This window comes from Bubalus kerabau, chromosome 12 (genome assembly GCF_029407905.1).
Source record: "Bubalus kerabau isolate K-KA32 ecotype Philippines breed swamp buffalo chromosome 12, PCC_UOA_SB_1v2, whole genome shotgun sequence".
Taxonomy (NCBI): Eukaryota; Metazoa; Chordata; class Mammalia; order Artiodactyla; family Bovidae; genus Bubalus; species Bubalus kerabau.
This window is the reverse complement of record NC_073635.1, coordinates 76,553,057-76,573,254: the sequence shown is the minus strand read 5'-3', so window position 1 is coordinate 76,573,254 and position 20,198 is coordinate 76,553,057. Positions and strand designations below refer to the sequence as shown.

The window sequence follows — 20,198 nt, the reverse complement described above, 5'->3', positions numbered from 1 at the left end:
AAGGAAATGGCAGCTCACTCCAGTATTCTTGCCTGGAGAGTCCCACCAACAGAGGAGCCTGGCGGGCTACAGTCCACAGGGTTGCAAAGAGTCGGACATGACTGAAGTGACTTAGCACTAGACCAGCCTTGCATCCAGAATCCTGCTGAGGTGCAGAATAAGACACTTCTTTTTTGAAGGTTACAGGTGGGCTGATTCCTAGGGGCAAATCTGGTGCTACAGAGCAGCTCTGAACATTTGTGGCTCTTATTCAACTTCTAATCCCTGGTCCTGGGAAGAAGTCACATTGGGTATTAGAAATGGGATGGCTACTAAGCTCATAGTTGTAATTTGTCTGCACCATTGGTTTATGGCTGGGGCACATCTCCAGGAGCTCTCTAAGGCTGCACATCTGCAGCTTCCTAAAATGCCCCATTCAGCATTTTAGTGTTCTTTTCAGCTGAACTTGGAATGATCTTTCAGGAGGTATCCTATGTAAAATGACTTGTTTATTCACATTTCCACAGCTTTGGTAAAATTACTTTTTATCATTGATTTTTTAAATTGTGGCAAAATATATACAATATAACATTTACTATGTTAACTCTTTTTAAGTACACTGTTTATTCACATCAAGTACTTTCACATTGTTTAGAACTTCCCTCCCCTCATCCATCACCATGCTACTTCTTCTCTCTCTGAATTTGACTACTTTAGGTGCTGTATATAAGTATAATCACACAATGTTTGTCATTTTGTGTCTAGCTTATGTCATGTAGCACAATGTCTTCAAGGTTCATCTATGTTGAAGCCAGTGCCAGAATTGAATTTCTTTTTAAGGCTGAATAATATTCCATTATTGGAGAAGGAAATAGCAACCCACTCCAGTACTATTGCCTGGAAAATCCCATGGACACAAGCCTGGTAGGTGACAGTCCATGAGGTTGCAAAGAGTCGGACACGACTGAGCAAAGGCAATCAAAAGGCAATATTCCATTATAGGTCTATACAACATTGTTTGTATCCATTCATCTGTCAGTGGATTTTTGGATTATTTCCACCTTTGGCTATTGTGAACATTTGCACACACGAGTGCAAAAAGATCAAGTGTGTGTATTCAGTTCTTTTGAGTACATCCACAAAAGTGGTCTTGCTGTGCTAGATGCTGATTTTATGTTTACTTTTTTGAGGAACTGCTATACTCTCTTCCATCACAGCTATACTGTTTTACATTCACACTTGATTGCTGAGTTTTCTATTTAATTCAAGGACTAAACAAGAAGTTTTTATGAACCATGACATTTTGTTTGCATCAGAGCTTCCACTTGATGGTTTGTTGAAGCAACTCATGGTGTCTGTTCAGGTTCCTCAGCTTTCTAGGGCATTTTTCAGAGGGTTTGTTTTGTTTTGTTTTGTTTGCCAAATAAAGGGACTGTGAAACACAGGCTGTGTTTTTTAAATTCAGAAGACTGGCATTAAAAACAGAGGTTCCTCACAGGAATAGTGTTTTGAGCATTATACTCATTTCAGAATGAAAGGGAATGAAGATTCCCTTTCACACTCTTCAGAATGTAGATTCCATACTCTTTAGAATGAAGAAGCTGAACAAAAAGTGTTAAAATGACATCACCCACAGAATTAATGATCGATTCCAGATTTATAGTCCAAGTCTCTTATTTTATTTCCTTAATGCAGTCTCTCTACTCACATTTAATTTGTCTCAAAATTACTTTAGTTGGCCCCTAAGTCTAAATCTACACCCTTTACACTTCAGGCAGGTCCAAGTTCACTGAGAAACTGGGTGGGGGATTTGCTTCTACCTCCCTCTCCTCCCTTTGCCATCCTTGCTGGTGGGGCTGCCACCACACTAAGTTAAAGGCTGAAGAAGGGTCCCTAGAGCCCCGCTTTCAGTGGTCATCCTGCTCCTGCTGACACCACTCAAGACTCCAGGAACACATGCCCTGTTGTGTTATGTTCTAAGATGACTTGGTATCACCTTAGGAATCCAGTTTTCTGTCTCCCTCTCTCATTTCAGGGACTTCGCCTAAGTAGCTCGGCCATGGGAAAGACCACCACAGGCCAGATAGTCAACCTGCTGTCCAACGATGTGAACAGGTTTGACCAGGTGAGCTGCCCCTGAGGGATCCTCTTCCATGCCCTGTCTTTCTCATTGGGTTAGGCTCATTGGGATGCCAGGTGCCAGCATTTGGTGTCAGCCAGGGTTCTGTTGAGGATTTAAGACAAGTGTTCTCTTTATCCAACTCTCATTTCCTCTGTGTGCAACTTAGATGTAATAATGTGGGTTGTAGATGAGGGTTTTGTTTTTCTAGTAATAGACAGGCAGCAGTGTTGCCCGGCTCAGTGAGTGTCCCTAGGGGTCCGCCTGGCATGGCCCTTCTTGGCACGTGGAGTCAGTGTTGCTGCCTGAACTGTCTCCCTCCTCTTCTGGCTGATGAAGGCCTGGTGGGCAGGGGTTGTTCTTTCCCCTGTGCCCTGTTCAGTGCCTGCTGCATAGGGAGCCTGTGAGGAGTAATGCCAAGTGGGTGGCCCTCAGCCAGACACAGCCTACTCTCTTCTGTCCCCTCACACTCTTTTTTTCCACTGACTTTATAAATAGATCACAGTGTCCAGGGCCTTGTAGCTGTTGGTCAGATACTTCTCTTTCAGTTATTCATTCATCAAGCATGAAATAAGGCCGCTACTCATTTGAATATGATTTAGTTTTTGCTGTGGAGAAACCACAGCCCATTAGGGAGGTAAGTATACAAATAATTACTAGAGAGTGTGGTACTTACCATAATATAAGGTTTTATTGGGTGCTAGAGTGAGATGGGGGCAGAATATAGAGTGCAGTGAGAGGTTGGGGATGCCCTGAGCTCATCTGTGGTGTAGACAAAATCAACATCTTCCTTCAGTGCTACTGGTCGGGTTCTCCCTGGATGTCCCTGAAGCTGGCCGTGCTGCCCGGAACAGCATCATCTGGGGTGGACACAGGTTTCTGCTTTAGCAGGTTTAAAACCCACTGAGATATCCCTGGTTAGGTTCCTGTCTGTTCTTTCAGAGCAGATTGTTTCTACTCTGTGTCTTTACTGATTTTGATTGTATACAGTCCCAAGAAGGCTTTGTCTTTTTCTTTCAAGGTAACGATGTTCTTGCATTATCTGTGGGTGGGGCCACTGCAGGCTGTCGCAGTGACTGCCCTGCTCTGGATGGAAATAGGAATGCCGTGTCTTGCTGGGATGGCGGTTCTCATTATTCTTCTGCTTTTGCAAAGCTGCTTCGGGAAGTTGTTTTCATCACTCCGGTAAGAGAAACACTGGTTTAAAAAATAGGTGATATGTGCTTGGTAACATCCGCAGTCTGCCAATGAAGTTGATGCTTCTGTTCAAAAACAAAACCAATGCCTTCTCTAGTCTCTTCTTTGCATGGGTTGTAGACCCTTCAGGCTTAGCCAGTGGAGGCTCCAGCCTTAAGCTGAAGGCTGATCTTTAAACAAAAAAGGTGATGGCATTCACTGGCTCCTCCTGACACTGTACCTGAATAAGTAGAGAGTCCTTAAGGAGAATTTACCAATATCCAAGTTATTTAAACATGATTAAAAAGAGTAATAATTTTACAGGCCCATTTCTAGCTGCATTTATTTTTGTTAAGCTTGTTTTAGAGCCACTTTCAGGTAGTGTATTTATGTCTTGTTGTATTTCAATGCTTCCATTAAGTTATAGGCACCCCAAGGGCAAGGTTGACCTTAATTATGTCTTTATACAGCCGCACAGTCCCAGCAGAATATGTGATAGAATAGTGGCTAGTGATGAAGGGCCTAATGGTGATGAGATAGACCTGAAGCAGGTCTCAGAGGGTTGGAGGTGGGTCATGGTCCAGGTTGTCAGATGATGGAGGTATTGTGCTGTTTGAAGGTTTTTTTCCTTGAGTTTTTTCCTTCTATGTATGACTTTACATGTGATATTTTTGTCTATTTGGAATTTACTATCCTGTCTTTGTTGTGGAGAAATGTTCCTTATCTTTCAAGGCTCTGTTCCAATGCTACCAGGTCTCTAAAGATTTTCTTGCTCTCTTTTCCCAGTGGAATTAACAACCCCATCTTTTCAGCTCCCCAGAATTTTACTCCTATTTTTTTACCTCATAGACTCTGTCTTCCTGGTACATCCCTTTCTGCCTTCTCTGCCCAAGTACAACCTCCTTGGGAAGATGGTTTGTATCTGACTCATTTCAGGTCTTCCTTAGCTGATATGGCAAGTTCTCCAAGTTGCTTCTTGAATGGGACTGAATGGTTGACTTCCTAATTGAAGATTTTCTGAATTTGTACTTTGAGTAGGACTTGCCTGTGTTGTTAGCTCAAAAGATTTATAGAAAATAATTTGATCACTGACCCCTCCCTGTGTCCACTGTTGCTGCTACAGAAAGTTATGATGTGATCACTGAGGCTCATCTCTCACATCTGTCCCCTTAGGAGTAAGACTGCAGCTCTCACAGACGACAGGATCAGTGCCATGAGTGAAGTTATAAGTGGCATCAAAACAATAAAAATGAATGCTTGGGAAAAGTCATTTATAGACATTATTTCCAGACTGAGACAGTAAGTTTTTTTTGTTTTTTTAATATATCACAGTGTATGTTTGTACTGTTTTATTTCCTATTTTTACTAAATGGTTTAGAAATCTTACCAAGTTTTCATATTAAGGTAAATTTAAATACTACCCCACCATCCCTCTATATGTGGCAGGAGGGTTAAGCGGAGTAGTAGAGATGTTATTTTAAGCTGCTCTTCCATTTACCATTTTCTTGAAATACATATGATTCTTACTTATACAGAAATGAAATTCCAAATACTTCTAAATACTGGAAATTCCAAATAAGCAATGATTCTAAGATATTAGTGTTTGAGATGATATTTAAACTAAAGCTATAATATATGTTAATTTAGCATAAATGGGGGGGGGGTTATAGATTGAGTGTACCTGTATCAGGCCAAACATTATGGATCAATATTACTCATTCCAAACAGAGCTATGAAAATACTATTTCTTTGTCTTTGCTTTATGTTTGTAGACTTAAAAAAAAATGTTTCATTTAAATATTTGATAAGTGTTTATACTCTAGCACAGGGTACTTAGAATTTTCTGGGAGTACCCTGTCACCTCTCACTTTGCATCTTTGTGGGGACCCCGCTCTCTGCTGGAAATAATCTCTCATCTTCCTTCTTCTCTGGTCTCTTCCAATCCTAACTGACTCCTGCTCATCTTCTCAGGGTCCACATGTGTGTGACTTGTCCTGTTTCTACTGCTCTGAGTTACATGACTCAGCTCTGTGCTCCTGTGGGGATGTGCTGGCTGCCTCGGTCTAATGTCCAGGTGTCTCACAAATTTTGTGTTTATTCTTTTTTAAAAATGTACACACACATCATACTACATCTTTTTTATTTCTTTATTCATTTATTTTTGGTTGTGCTGGGTCTTCATTGTTGCAAACAGGATTTCTTTCGTTGTGGTGGGCGGGGGCTGCTTTTTCCTTGATGTTCTTGGGCTTCTAACTAGTGGTTTCTCTTGTTGTGGAGCACAGGCTCCAGGTGCACAGGCTTCAGTAGCTGCAGTAGTGCACAGGCTCTAGAGCTTGGGCTCAGTAGTCGTGGCACATAGGCTTAGTTGCTCTGCAGCATGTGGAATCTTCCAGACCAGAGATTGAGCCCCTGTCTGCTGCACTGGGAGGCCAATTCTTATCCATGGGACCATCAGGGAAGTCCTGAGGTTTATTATTCTTTTCCTCTCCGAGTTCATGAGGTCCTGGTGGGGGTGGGCATTTTTTTCTGTCATCAATGAGGAGCCCAACACAGGATATGTGGTTGTGAATGCTTGTTGAATGTATGTTCAAATCCTGTCATATTGAGCCCAATTTTTTTAAAGTGTGACAAGACATTAAGACTTCATTTAGTTGGAAAAGTGAAGTGGTGATGAAGTGTGTAGTCCTTGATTTGGAGCAGAATCCCAGGTGTGCACTCTGAGTGTCTCCATGACATGATTGATGGTTTACCTTAATCTGTGTCCACTCCCTAAAAAGGAGCCACTCACACAGGGCACTTGAATTCATGTGTTGGATGTCAATGGTTCTTAAAAATGCTATTTCCTACTGTCTTTTCTAGGAAGGAAATTTCCAAGATTCTGAAAAGTTCCTACCTTAGAGGAATGAATTTGGCATCATTTTTCACTGTCAGCAAAATCATGATTTTTGTCACCTTCATCACCAATGAGCTCCTTGACAACCGGATCACAGCCAGCCAAGTGTTTGTGGTGGTGACGCTGTTCGAGGCTCTACGGTTTTCGAGCACCCTCTACTTCCCCATGGCTGTCGAGAAGGTGTCAGAGGCCATTGTCAGCATCCGAAGAATCAAGGTTTGGTGACAGATAACCTTTTTCCATTGCAGGTGGAATCTTTGTAAATTGCCTCCTTTTTTGTGGTGTCACTGTGTTCGAGTTAGGTGAGATTTACCTCTCTCAGTGTCAAATCCGTCAGTCATTCCAAACTGTCTTACATACTCCTGTCTCCTCTTAGGTAGAATGCATTACAAAGAGCGTAGGATCCCTGCTCATTTAGGGGCAGTAATATCAATAGCAGTGGCACAGGATCTATGTGCAGTGATGCCTGCAGGGCAATTAAAGTGACCCAAAGCAAGAGGAGGAAGGAAGCAGACTGCATCTCCTGTGCTGACTCAAACGAGATTTGTGTGTGTGTGATGAGGTTTCTATACTATTAAAAAACTATTACCCATAAAACAGATCAGCCATACTGGGTCATTTCTGATTCCCTGAGTGTATAATTCTTTCTTATGGGACTTCTAGCAACACTGATAAGGGATGGTCCATGCATGTTACAAAATTTCTTTTTCATAGCTTTCACAGCTTGAAATAAGACATTCAGGAATATCCTTGGACTGTAGTGATGTAATGAGTGACACAGTAATTTGTCCAAGATGAAAGCTTCATGTGTGTGTTGTGCAGGTGTGGTTTTATTATTGTTGATATTAGTCTAATTTTTCTTAAGGCCTTTAACTAATTGGATGAGGCCCACCTACATTATTGAGGATAATCTGCTCTATGCTTTACTGAGAGTCTACTTATTTAAGTGTCCATCTCATCTGAAAAATACTTTCACTGTAATACGTGTTTGAAGAAGTGTCTGGGGACTGTGGTTTACCTAAATTAACATAAAAGTAACCATCACACCCTCTTGAATCCCTGTCTCCTCCTTTGAGCTCTTAGATGGGACTTTGTCCTCACTAAGCCAGGTGTAAATGGATTTCTTTCCCTCCCTGAGCTCCAGACTTACCTAAAGGGTAGATACAGTGCCTCATTCATCTTTGTAGTCCTCTCAAATAGCAGATGCTCAGAAAATATTTAACTTTCAGCTTCATCCTGTCTGGACTCTTGCAACTGCCTAACCATTAATATGGCTATAGTGGAAAAAGTAATAACTCTGATTCTTTGGTAGATTATGTGATACACCAAGAACTGTTACATGAAAGGGGTCCTGCAGAAAGTTTTTAGGGAATTGTACTCAAATATTTGGGTAGGGTTTTTTATTCCTTTCCCACCAAAATGCAACTGAACTGTCTGAGGCTTGAAATTTCTTCCCATGTAGATGTGTGCAGTAATATTAGAATTATGACCTGGGGAGAACATTGAATTTTCTGGGGCTGACAAATTTTCTTTGTCAGGCTGCTTCATGTTCTAATGAAGGAAGCACTCGTGATCTGAGCAGAAAACCTAAAATTTCCCTTGTGTATACAAGATGTCTGGCAGGAAGTTGGTCTAGGAATTTAGAGATCTGTCAGCAGTAGCTATTTTCAGTAAAGATGGGACCAATGGCTGAGAATAAGAGTGGTGAGAAGAGTAGGTGTTACCGTGTGAAACTGCTTCCTGGTGAAGTGAAGTGAAGTCGCTCAGTCATGTCTGACTCTTTGTGACCCCATGGACTGTAGCCTACCAGGCTTCTCCATTCATGGGATTTTCCAGGCAAGAGTACTGGAGTGGGTTGTCATTTCCTTCTCCAGGGATCTTCTCAACCCAGGGATCGAACGCAGGTCTCCTGCATTGGAGGCAGACACTTTACCCTCTGAGCCACCAAGGAAGCCCTTGCTTCCTGATAGGTTGAAGTAATTGATGTAAGACTTTCATTTAGATATTAGATGCTTTTTCAGCCCATATAGTTTCTACAACCCTTTAAAATAGTTAGTTGTCTAGTTCATCAGAATTACCTAGTTCAGTTCAGTTCAATTCAGTTACTCAGTCATGTCCGACTCGTTGCAACCCCATGGACCACAGCACACCAGGCCTCCCTGTCCATTACCAACTCCCAAAGCCTACTCAAACTCATGTCCATTGAGTTGGTGATGCCATCCAACCATCTCATCCTCTGTCGTCCCCTTCTCCTCCTGCATTGACCTTACCCAGTATCAGGGTCTTTAAACCTACATGATAATACTTTGGAGTTTCTGATTCACTAGGATTTTTTATTTTTTCCCCACCAAAATTCAGTTAAACTGTGTCTGAGGCTTGAAATTTCTTCCCATGTAGATATGTGCAGTAATATTAAAATGATGACATGGGGAAAACTTTGACTTTTCTGGGGCTGACAAATTTTCTTTGTCAAGCTGCTTTGTGTTCTGATGAAGGAAGCACTTTTGATTTCGGCAGAATCAAAAGTGATTTGAATGGTCTAGTCGTTTTCCCCACTTTCTTCAATTTAAGCCTGTATTTGGCAATAAGGAGTTCATGATCTGAGCCACAGTCAGCTCCCAGTCTTGTGTTTGCTGACTGCATAGAGCTTCTCCATCCTTGGCTGCAAAGAATATAGTCAATCTGATTTTGGTGTTGACCCTCTGGTGATGTCCATGTGTAGAGTCTTATCTTGTGTTGTTAGAAGAGGGTGTTTGCTATGACCAGTGAATTCTCTTGGGAAAACTATTAGCCTTTTCCATGCTTCATTCTGTACTCCAAGCCCAAATTTGCCTGTTACTCCAAGTATTTCTTGACTTCCTACTTTTGCATTCCAGTCCCCTGTAATGAAAAGGATGTCTTTTTTGGGGGTATGAGTTCTAGAAGGTCTAGTAGGTCTTCATAGAGCCATTCAATTTCAACTTCTTCAGCATTACTGGTCAGGGCATAGACTTGGATTACTGTGATATTGAATGGTTTGCCTTGGAAATGAACAGAGATCATTCTGTTGTTTTTGAGATTACATCCAAGTACTGCATTTTGGACTCTTTTGTTGACTATGATGGCTACTCCATTTCTTCTAAGGGATTCCTGCCCGCAGTAGTAGATATAATGGTCACCTGAGTTAAATTTACCCATTCCAGTCCATCTTAGTTCGTTGATTCCTAGAATGTCGACGTTCACTCCTGCCATCTCCTGTTTGACCACTTCCAATTTGCCTTGATTCATGGACCTAACATTTCAGGTTCCTATGCAATATTGCTCTTTACAGTATCAGACCTTGCTTCTATCACCATGCACATCCACAACTGGGTGTTGTTTTTGCTTTGGCTCCTTCCCTTCATTCTTTCTGGAGTTATTTCTCCACTGATCTCCAGTAGCATACTGGGCACCTACTGACCTGGGGAGTTCATCTTTCTCTGTCGTATCGTTTTGCCTTTTCATACTGTTCATGGGATTCTCAAGGCAAGAATACTGAAGTGGTTTGCCCTTTCCTTCTCCAGTGGACCACATTCTGTCAGAACTATGGACAGAGATTCATGCATTGTACAGGAGTCAGGGATCAAGACCATCCCCAAGATAAAGAATTGAAAAAAAAGCAAAATGGCTGTCTGAGGAGACCTGACAAATAGCTGTGAAAAGAAGAGAAGCAAAAATCAAAGGAGAAAAGGAAAGATATACCCATTTGAATGCAGAGTTGCAAAGAATAGCAAGGAGAGATAAGAAAGACTTCCTCAGTGACCAATGCAAAGAAATAGAGGAAAACAATAAATAGGAAAGACAAGAGATATGTTCAAGAAAATTAGATATACCAAGGAAATATTTCATGCAAAGATGGGCTCAATGAAGGACAGAAATGGTATGGACCTAACAGAAGCAGAAGATATTAAGAAGAGGTGGAAGAATACATGGAAGAACTGTACAAAAAAGATGTTCACAACCCAGATAGATAATCATGATGGTTTGATCACTCTCCTAGACCCAGGCATCCTGGAATGTGAAGCCAAGTGGGCCTTAGGAAGTATCACTACGAACAAAGCTAGTGGAGGTGATGGAATTCCAGTTGAACTATTTCAAATACTAAAAGATGATACTGTGAAAGTGCTACACTCAGTATGTGAGCAAATTTGGAAAACTTAGCAGTGACCACAGGACTAGAGAAGGTCAGTTTTCATTCCAATCCCAAAGAAAGGCAATGCCAAAGAATGCTCAAACTACTGCACAATTGAACTCATCTCACATGCTAGTAAAGTAATGCTCAAAATTCTCCAAACCAGGCTTCAGCAATATGTGAACTATGAACTTCCACATGTTCAAGCTGGTTTTAGAAAAGGCAGAGGAACCAGAAATCAAACAGCCAAGATCTGCTGGATCATCGAAAAAGCAAGAGAGTTCCAGAAAAACATCTATTTCTGGTTTATTGACTATGTCAAAGCCTTTGACTGTGTGGATCACAATATATTGTGGAAAATTCTGAAAGATATGGGAATACCAGACTAGCTGACTTGCCTCTTGAGAAACCTGAATGCAAATCAGGAAGTAATAGTTAGAACTGGACATGGAACAACAGACTGGTTCCAAATAGGAAAAGGAGTACATCAAGACTGAATTTTTTTACCTGTTTATTTAACTTATATGCAGAGTACATCATGAGAAATACTGGGCTGGAGGAAACACAAGGTGGAATCAAGACTGCCAGGAGAAATATCAACAACCTCAGATATGCAGATGGCACCACCCTTATGGCAGAAAATGAAGAAGAACTAAAGAGCCTCTTGATGAAAGTGAAAGAGGAGAGTGAAAAAGTTGACTTAAAGCTCAACATCAGAACACTGAAATCATGGCATCTGGTCCCATCACTTCATGGCAAATAGATGGGGAAACAGTGGAAACAGTGGCTGACTTTGTTTTGGGGGGCTCCAAAATCACTGCAGATGGTGATTGCAGCCATGAAATTGAAAGACTCTTGCTCCTTGGAAAGAAAGTTATGACCAACCTATATAGCAGATTAAAAAGCAGAGACATTACTTTTCAACAAAGGTCCATCTAGTCAAGGCTATGGTTTTTCCAGTGGTCATGTATGGATGTGAGAGTTGGACTATAAAGAAAGCTGAGCACCGAAGAATTGATGCTTTTGAACTGTGGTGTTGGAGAAGACTCTTGAGAGTCCCTTGGACTGTAAAGAGATCCAACCAGTCCATCCTAAAGGAGATAAGTCCTGGGTGTTTATTGGAAGGACTGATGTTAAAGCTGAAACTCAAATAGTTTGGCCACCTGATGTGAAGAGCCAACTCAGTTGAAAAGACCCTAATGTTGGGAAAGATTGAAGGCAGGAGGAGAATGGGTCAACAGAGAATGAGATGGTTAGATGGCATCACTGGCTTAATGGACATGAGTTTCTGTAAATTCCAGGAGTTGGTGATAGACAGGGAGGCCTGGCGTGCTGCGGTTCATGGGGTCACAAAGAGTTAGACACGACTGAACTGAACTGAACTGAAAAGTGATTTTGTTTAGAGACCAAAATATCAATATCTTTAGTAAATGCCCCTATGTACCTGAAAATAGGCCACATTTTGGAAATATTGCCTTAGTTGTAGAAAAAAGCAAACAAAACCAAAATGTACTTTAACAAATGTAAAAAACAATAGGATTGATAGGATCTTGTTAAGACTAAAATCAGTTGAGAAGAAAAACCTTTCTTGTTTTCTGCTAGACTTTTGGGTTCGAATTTGAATTTATTCATCCAACCACTTACTCCACAAAGTAACTGAGTGTCTACCTGAAGTTTGGCACAAGCTAGATGTGTGTGTACAATGGCAGGAGAGAATTCCTTCCTTCTTGGAATTTATGTCTCATCAAGTAGTGGATTAATAAAGAATCAAATAGTGAAAGTCACTGTGGACATGCGTTTGTATGTCATTAGTCCTTGGAAGGAAAATTCTGAGGTGCCATGAGGTGCTTTGGCAAAGTCACTGGTGTAGTTTTGGAGGTGGTGCCTCCTGGTAAGGCTGAAGAAGTTACCTGAAGAATTCTGTGTGTGGGCTGGGGGAGGTGGGAGGCTGATGCTTCTCACTTTCCTGGGATGTGATGTCACACAGGTTTTTAGTGCACAAGATGGGGATCTGTGCATTTGAGGAACCAAGAATGTCTGAGGCTGCAGAGTAGAGAGCTGGAGGCCTGAGCAGGGTACTGTACAGGACTCTACAGGTGACATCAGAGTTTTTATCATCTTAGAGCTCAGCCTGGCCGCAACCTGGGAACAGGGCAGGGAGGTGGAGTGAGGACCCTGAGCAGAGGTGGGGAGATGAGGTGTCAGGAGGTTAATGCCATATGTGGTCCAGGGACGAGATGATGTGTTTAGGTTTAGGGTGCAATAGAGAGACTTGGCCAGATTTGAGAGATAGTCGGGGCACGTCTTGAGTTGGGTATTGAGGGTGGGAAAGGTGGATCTCAGTCTGCTTCACCTTTTGGGGCTATAAAATCACCTGAATTCACTCAAATAATGAATACTAGAGGAGAACCAAACTTGGGGAGGAAAGTATGAACTTGGTTTTGAATTCTGAGATGCTTAGAAATACCTAAAGTTTGCTGTAAGACCCACTTCACCGACTGTCCTTGGCCTGATTCAGCTTCCTATCCTGGTCAGTTCAGTTCAGTTGCTTAGTTGTGTCTGACTCTTTGCAACTCCGTGTAAGGCAGCATGCCAGGCTTCCCTGTCCATCACCAACTCCTGAAGCTTGCTCAAACTCATGTTCATTGAGTTGGTGATACCATCCAACCACCTCATGCTCTGTCATCTCCTTCTCCTCCTGCCTTCAATCTTTCCCAGCATCAGGGTCTGTTCAAATAAGTCAGTTCTTCACATCAGGTGGCCAAAGTATTGGAGTTTCAACTTCAGCATCAGTCCTTCCAATGACTGATTTCCTTTAGGATTGACTGGTTGGATCTCCTTACAGTCCAAGGGACTCTCAACAGTCTTCTCCAGCACCAAAGTTCAAAATTCATCAATTCTTCGGCACTCAGCTTTCTTTATAGCCCAGGTCTCACATCCATACATGACTACTGGAAAAACCACAGCTTTGACTAGAAGGACCTTTGTTGGCAAAGTAATTTCTCTGCTTTTTAATATGTTGTCTAGGTTGGTCATAGCTTTTCTTCCAAGGAGCAAGTGTCTTTTAATTTCATAGCTGCAGTCACCATCTGCAGTGATTTTTGGAACCCTAGAAAATAAAGTCTGTCACTGTTTCCATTGTTACCCCAAATATTTGCCATGAAGTGATGGGACCAGATGCCATGATCTTAGTTTTCTCAATGTTGAGTTTTAAGCCAACTTTTCACTCTCCTCTTTCACTTTCATCAAGAGGCTCTTTAGTTCTTATCCTGTTATCCTGTTATTTAGTTTCTATCCTGTTATATAGTTCCTGTCCTGTTATTTAGTTCCTATGCTGTTATCTAACAGGTAATAGACAATGATTGGATGTTCACATTCTTCCTCAACCTGCCTTTCACTTAGATGGGTTAAAGGGCAGCAAGAGTGGAAGAAAAGAGCAACTGAGTTTACTGACAGGTGGTTAGAGCTGGGTGAGTTTTGACCACAGATGGGCTGGAGGTGTGGTGGACATGAGGAGTTTAGAATACAGTGTGAGGTTGAGCTCTGCTGCCCTACTCTCCCCCGCAGTCTGGGACTCAGTTGACTGGATGATCATCTCCTAGTATTTCTTCTCAGGTCATATCTGGGAGTCCTAGGAAGGAAACCCACCACCCATGCCCACCTTGGAGGGGGTGTGGTGGTCCATACCCACAGGCAGACCTACACGTGGTCTTCATAGTTTTGTGTCTTCTTGTTTATACATGCTTTTCAATTTCCTTTCTTCATATAGAGAATATGAGGATTTATTATGATTTTATGGTCTAAGAAGTCCCTCTATTTTTTTCTTAGTAAGAAAAGGGGTCTGAAGGTCTTGACATTGAATGATTCCACTAGGATTGTAAATATCTTGTCTCTGAAGCACTGAAAGTCCAGTGATTTTACATGCCATAAAATGAGTCTCTGAGGTTATATTGTTCATAAAGCAGGTTTTCCATTTCCATTTCCATTTCCATTTTCCACTGAGAACTCAATCTTTTTGGCTACAGTTCTGATGTTGATACTTTCCCGCAGAACCTGTTCTGGGTCTAAGAGAAATTTAATTTCAGCTTTTTCATTAGCCTGAGTCCTGGAGAAGAATTGAGTTAGTAGTTCTGCACCTTCATGAGTTGGTCATGTGCTGAATGGAGTGTCATTTAACCCCTGGAAAACTGTGACTCTTTCTCTACTCAGACCTATTATTTGTGAACAAGCACTCAATAGATTTAATTCCTTACTTAGTGCTTGTTCTTTACTTTCTTCTTCTTTTTTTGAAAGTGGAAAATTTCTGTTCTACTGTGCACATACTTAACATTATATTTTTTATCTTGGTAACACATTTAAGCTAAAATTGAAATTTCTGTCTAGACAAAATGTATAACATACATGTGTAACCTTTTGCTTGTTGCCATGTTAGCTTAGACTGTGTAAGGCTATAGTAGTCATGCAGTCAGTGTTTGTACTGATTTGAACCAGCCCTACAGTCTGTTCCTTGCCTTACCCATGATGGGTTGACTGTGTGCAAAGCTTGGTCTCAGTTGGAGTTGTGACTGTAGGTGCGTGAATGATAAAGTGTCTCCCCTCTGTGTGACTTACTACCTCTCTGGGGATTCAGAGGTAAGGAGGACAGTGTGAGCCTGGATTGTCCTGAATGGTTCCATGGAGAGTTAGCATTTGAGATGGACTTGGAAGGATGGGTGGGGTTAGTACTCAAGGTATCCAGGCAGAGGCCACCTGGGGAGTGTGGACTTAGGTACTGTTGGGTCTCTGGGTGTGTTAAGCATGGTGGACACTCAGAGGTGCTGTAAAGAGACCAGGAAGAAGTGGTGTTGGGATCGGTTTGGTGGTGTTGGGGAGGGCTGGGGAAGGAACCAGCAAAAGAAAAGTTGTATTAATATTTTCAGTGGTTAATAGTGGATGGAATTCTGAAATTATATTGTTTTGAGAGAAAAGCATTGTGAGAGGGATGAGCTATGTCAGAACAGGTGAGAGCTGGTACCTGGCTGACTATGGAAGAGGTGGTGTGGAGAGAGAACTTGGGCTGCGGTGGTTGAGAGTCTACAGAGGAGTCCTCAGACTGCCATCCGTCCACCCTGTCTCCTGCTGGACTTGGGCTTGGAGCGGGGAGGAGGAGCCATGCCCAGCATTAGGCTGTCAGTGAGTGTGCATGAGAGGAGAAGGGAACAAGTGGATGGCGTCTCCCACCAGCTGGTCTTTGAGAGAGATGCAGGGATCACGATGTCTTTCTTTTCCTGCACAGAAGCAAGTTTTCATGTTCAGTTTTTAACCAGTTAATCTTTTGCAGTAGAAGATCACAAAAACATTTATGATTTGGGAGCATGATATTCTGGGTGTCAAGGACTTGAAGTGTATTTATGATTTTTAGGGTAATAGGTTACTGATTAGGTGTTTTTTTTTCTTTCTCCCACATCCTCAGATACTTATTTCAGTTTCTCCCTATGTTGGTTGGGACTCAGTTTGCCTGGGAGTCCTAGAATTACCCATGTTAAAGCTGTTTACACAGATAGTTTATTTTTCTCTCATGCAAGTGTCCTTATAAGGCTCTGTATGGGTTTTCTGGGGCTGCTGTAACCAAGTACCACAAACTGGTGCTTAAAACCCCCAGAAATTGATTGTTTCTCAGTCCTGGAGCCTAGAAGTCTGAAGTCAAGGCGTCAGCAGGGTCACCATCCCTCTGAATCCTGCAAGAGGGAATCCTTCCTTGCCTCTGTTAGCTTAGGTTGTTGCAGGAAAACCTTGATCTTCCTTGGCTTGTAACTGCCATCGCTCCAGCTTCTGTCTCCATCATCACACGGGAATTTTCTGCCAGTATGTGTATGTACCTGGTTTTCTCTTCTCATAAGGACACTAATATTGGATTTGGGGCCTACCCTACTCCAGTGTGATCTCACCTTAATTGATTACATCTGCAGCAACCCTGTTTTTAAGTCATGTTTTGAGGTAACAGTTTAAGATTTCAGTAGACTTTTTTTTTGTGGGAATCATCCTCCATGGTGTTAGGGACTCAGACTATTTCTTTTTTTTAATTTAATTTTATTTTTTATCTTTACAATATTGTATTGGTTTTGCATATATCCACATGAATCTGCCACAGGTATACACGTGTTCCCCATCCTGAACCCTCCTCCCTCCTCCCTCCCCATACCATCCCTCTGGGTCGTCCCAGAGCACCAGCCCCAAGCATCCCGTATCGTGCATCAAACCTGGACTGGTTACTCATTTCATATATGATATTATACATGTTTCAATGCCATTCTACCAAATCATCCCACCCTCTCCCTCTCCCACAGAGTCCAAAAGACTGTTCTATACATCAGTGTCTCTTTTGCTGTCTCGTACACAGGGTTATTGTTACCATCTTTCTAAATTCCATATATATGTGTTAGTATATTGTATTGGTGTTTTTCTTTCTGGCTTACTTCACTCTGTATAATAGGCTCCAGTTTCATCCACCTCATTAGAACTGTTTCAAATGTATTCTTTTTAATGGCTGAGTAATACTCCATTGTGTATATGTACCACAGCTTTCTTATCCATTCATCTGCTGATGGACATCTAGGTTGCTTCCATGTCCTGGCTATTATAAATAGTGCTGCGATGAACATTGGGGTACATGTGTCTCTTTCAACAAAAATTTAATTTTATCTGTGCTGGGTCTTCATCGCTGCACAGATTTGCTCTAGCTGTGGCAAGCAAGCTTCTCATTGTGGTGACTTCTCTTGTGGAGCATGGGCTCTAGGTGCCCAGGCTTCGGTAGTTGTGGCACTTGGGCTCTAGAGCTCAGACTCAGTAGTTGTGGCACATGGGCTTAGTTGCTCTGTGGCATGTAGAATCTCCTGGACCAGAGATCAAATTTGTGTCCCCTGCATTGGCAGGCAGATTCTTATCTACTGCATCCCTAGGGAAGTCCCAGACTCTTTCTTGTTACTCCATTGTGTATGGCCTTGACCAAGCTGGCAGCCTTCAAAACCCAGGCCATGGGGCAGAGGAAGGTTCTGGACATTGTCACTCTCCACTGACATGGATTTAGTCACATGGCTGCTCCTATCTGCTTGGGAGCCTGGAGAGCGAGGGCCTCCTTCCAGGATGCTACTTGTAGCTAAAATCTGGGGTTTGGGAAGAATGAGAGCAGATTTTGAGGACAGCCAGCAGTCTCTGCCACATTTTCATGGTTCTTGGAAGAGGCGATGGCACTGGGGTTGTCTCAATTGTTTACTCAATTTCTCTGCCATAGTAGCTTTTCTTGTTGGATTATGTCTAGCATTTGCAGGACAGGAGGGAGTTTTCCTGCATAAGATGATGCTAGCTTTGTAGTGTTTCTCAGGAGTTGGTTTTAATCAGCTGCATTCCACTGAATATGACTTCCCTGGTGGATCAGATGGTAAAGCGTCTGTCTACAATGAGGGAAACCCGGGTTTGATCCCTGGGTTGGGAAGATCCCCTGGAGAAGGAAATGGCAATCCACTCCAGAACTATTGCCTGGAAAATCCCATGGACAGAGGAGCCTGGTAGGCTACAGTCCATGGGGTCGCAAAGGGTCAGACACGACTGAGCAACTTCACTTTCTTTCTTTCTTTCCACTGAATAACTGCTAAGCAATGTGAACATGGCAAGAAGTGGGAGCTACAGTCATTCCTGTTGTAGGAGAGAGGGCAGTGTCTAAGAAGAAGAGACAGTGATTGTGGAAAGATGCTTGTAAAATATTTTTAAGAGAAATTTAAGAGCACTTCATTTTTAGAATAATGACTTAAGTGATAATTAATGGAAAACAGTGATACTGACTTAAAACACATTAGGAGAAAGGCAGAGTGTGTTTAAGTGTCCAGGGAAAGGTCATGATGCAAAACAGGCATCACCAGGGTTTTTGTTTGGCATCTCTGCCATTGGTCTTGTCCCAGCCTGTCCTGTGCCCCTTGATGCCTGAAGGCCTGGGCATGGCCTTCCTCGCTGTGTTCCTAGCAGTGTCACATGGTGCTTGGCACCTGGTAGAATTCAGTAAATATTTGTGGAATCGTTTCCTACCAATTCTCCTGTTTGTTGTTAGTAACTCAAAAGGTAAACAATAAAAATGTCCAGGTTCTAAATGTGTTGAAGTTTGAAGTCATATTTTCTCTTAAAGAGGGAACCAGTATACTTGTTGAGAAAGTCACTGCTTTGCTCATGGCCAGGAACTGTTTATTTTATATATATATATATATATATATATATATATATATATATATATATATATATATATAGGGCTTCCCAGGTGGTACTAGCGGTAAATAACCTTATATTTATATGACTTCCCAGGTAGCACAGTAGTAAAGAATCCTCCTGCCAATGCAGGAGATGCAAGAGATGCAGGTTTGATCCCTAGGCTGGGAAGATCCCCTGGAGAAGGAAATGGCGACCCATTCCAGTATTCTTGCCCAGAAAATCCCATGCAGGTCTCAAAAGAGTCATACTTGACTGAGCAATTAAACAATAGTGTTTGTATACAAAATATTCTTATATGTGCTTTATATATAAATGTTTATATATATACACATACATATGTATATAAAACACTCTATGCATACTATATATACTACATTATATGATTATGTATACCATATGATATATATTATTCTGTATAACATATATTATTTAGTATGTTCTGATATGAAACAAAACTAGTTTAAGTACAGCTGACAAAATGATATGCAGGCTGTATAAAATCTTTTATTATAAATGCCAGGAAAGCAATTATTTTTGTTTGTGCTTTTTTCTTGCAGTTTAGCAATCTTTGTTTCTCCTTTTTCTGTAGAACTTCCTATTACTTGATGAGATACCAAAGCTCAACCCTCAGCTGCCATCAGATGGTGAAATGATAGTGGACATGAAGGATTTCACTGCTTCTTGGGATAAGGTAACAAGTCCTCCACCCCAAGATCATGACTACTAATTTACAACTGAAGACATAGGTTTATGGGAGAATGATGAGGTTTTCCACACGGTGTAAAATGTGATTTGCTCATATATTGAGAGTATGTTATAAAAATTCTAAAAATCAGGAATAAGGTTTGCAGCTAATGGAGATTAAGTGTAAAATCAGCCTAAGAAATTTGACATGTTGCTCTTTATGTCATTTTCAAGAGAGCTTTCAAAGTATTAGCACATTTTTAATTTAAAGTACATGTGTTTATAATGTTAGAATTTACAGGATTGGATGGACAAAATGCTGCGGTGTGGAATGGTTTAACTAATGAATACACAGAGATTTGTTAAAGAGGCTTTGGGGAATCAGTGTACATTTTTTGCCTTGATTATCAGATCATTTTATTGTACATGCAGTGAGGCCATGATCTGGATCTTTGCTGTGGGGAAGAGTGGGGGCTCCCCCATCCTAAGCTTCTGGATGGTTCTGGCTACTTTGGTAGCAGCCAGGGGCAGGAAGGAAACAGCAGGTGGGTGTAGTGAGCACCAGTGATTCCTAGTTGAAGGGCTGCAGTGTATGGAAACTGACAGGGAGAACTGGTGATTTTCCAACACTTAGTTTATTTATGACTTTCTGGCAAACAGAAAAAAACAAGGGTCCGCTTTCAAAATTGCACATGTAATGCTGCCTCCTTTATCAATGATTGAAATGTTCCTGCCTCCATGGTTCCCTGGTCCTCTGTGCACATCCTCCCATATCACTGTGGATTAGTCAGGAAAAAAGAACCCCACCATGAGAGAGGGAGTTCCATGCAGGGAATTAGTTACATGGATGATAAGAGTGGGGAAAAGCAGAAACAGCAAAATGGTGGTGGGTGAGACAACCCAGAAATTAGCAAAGGCAGGAAACTATTCCCTCCCGAGAGTCGGGAGGACTCAGGAAGGAG

The 20,198-nt window shown here is 41.8% G+C and overlaps 1 protein-coding gene across 3 annotated transcripts in view; it reads left to right on the top strand.

Annotated features, from left to right (window-relative positions):
• LOC129624676 (ATP-binding cassette sub-family C member 4-like) overlaps positions 1 to 20,198 on the top strand; it is a 169,568-nt gene that overhangs the window by 28,092 nt on the left and 121,278 nt on the right. For all 3 annotated transcript variants that reach the window (XM_055542844.1, XM_055542845.1, XM_055542846.1), the window contains 5 exons: positions 2,015 to 2,104; positions 3,120 to 3,283; positions 4,448 to 4,573; positions 6,134 to 6,383; positions 19,142 to 19,243. In XM_055542844.1, the coding sequence (XP_055398819.1) occupies positions 2,015 to 2,104; positions 3,120 to 3,283; positions 4,448 to 4,573; positions 6,134 to 6,383; positions 19,142 to 19,243 (732 nt within the window). The remainder of the gene's footprint in view (positions 1 to 2,014; positions 2,105 to 3,119; positions 3,284 to 4,447; positions 4,574 to 6,133; positions 6,384 to 19,141; positions 19,244 to 20,198) is intronic.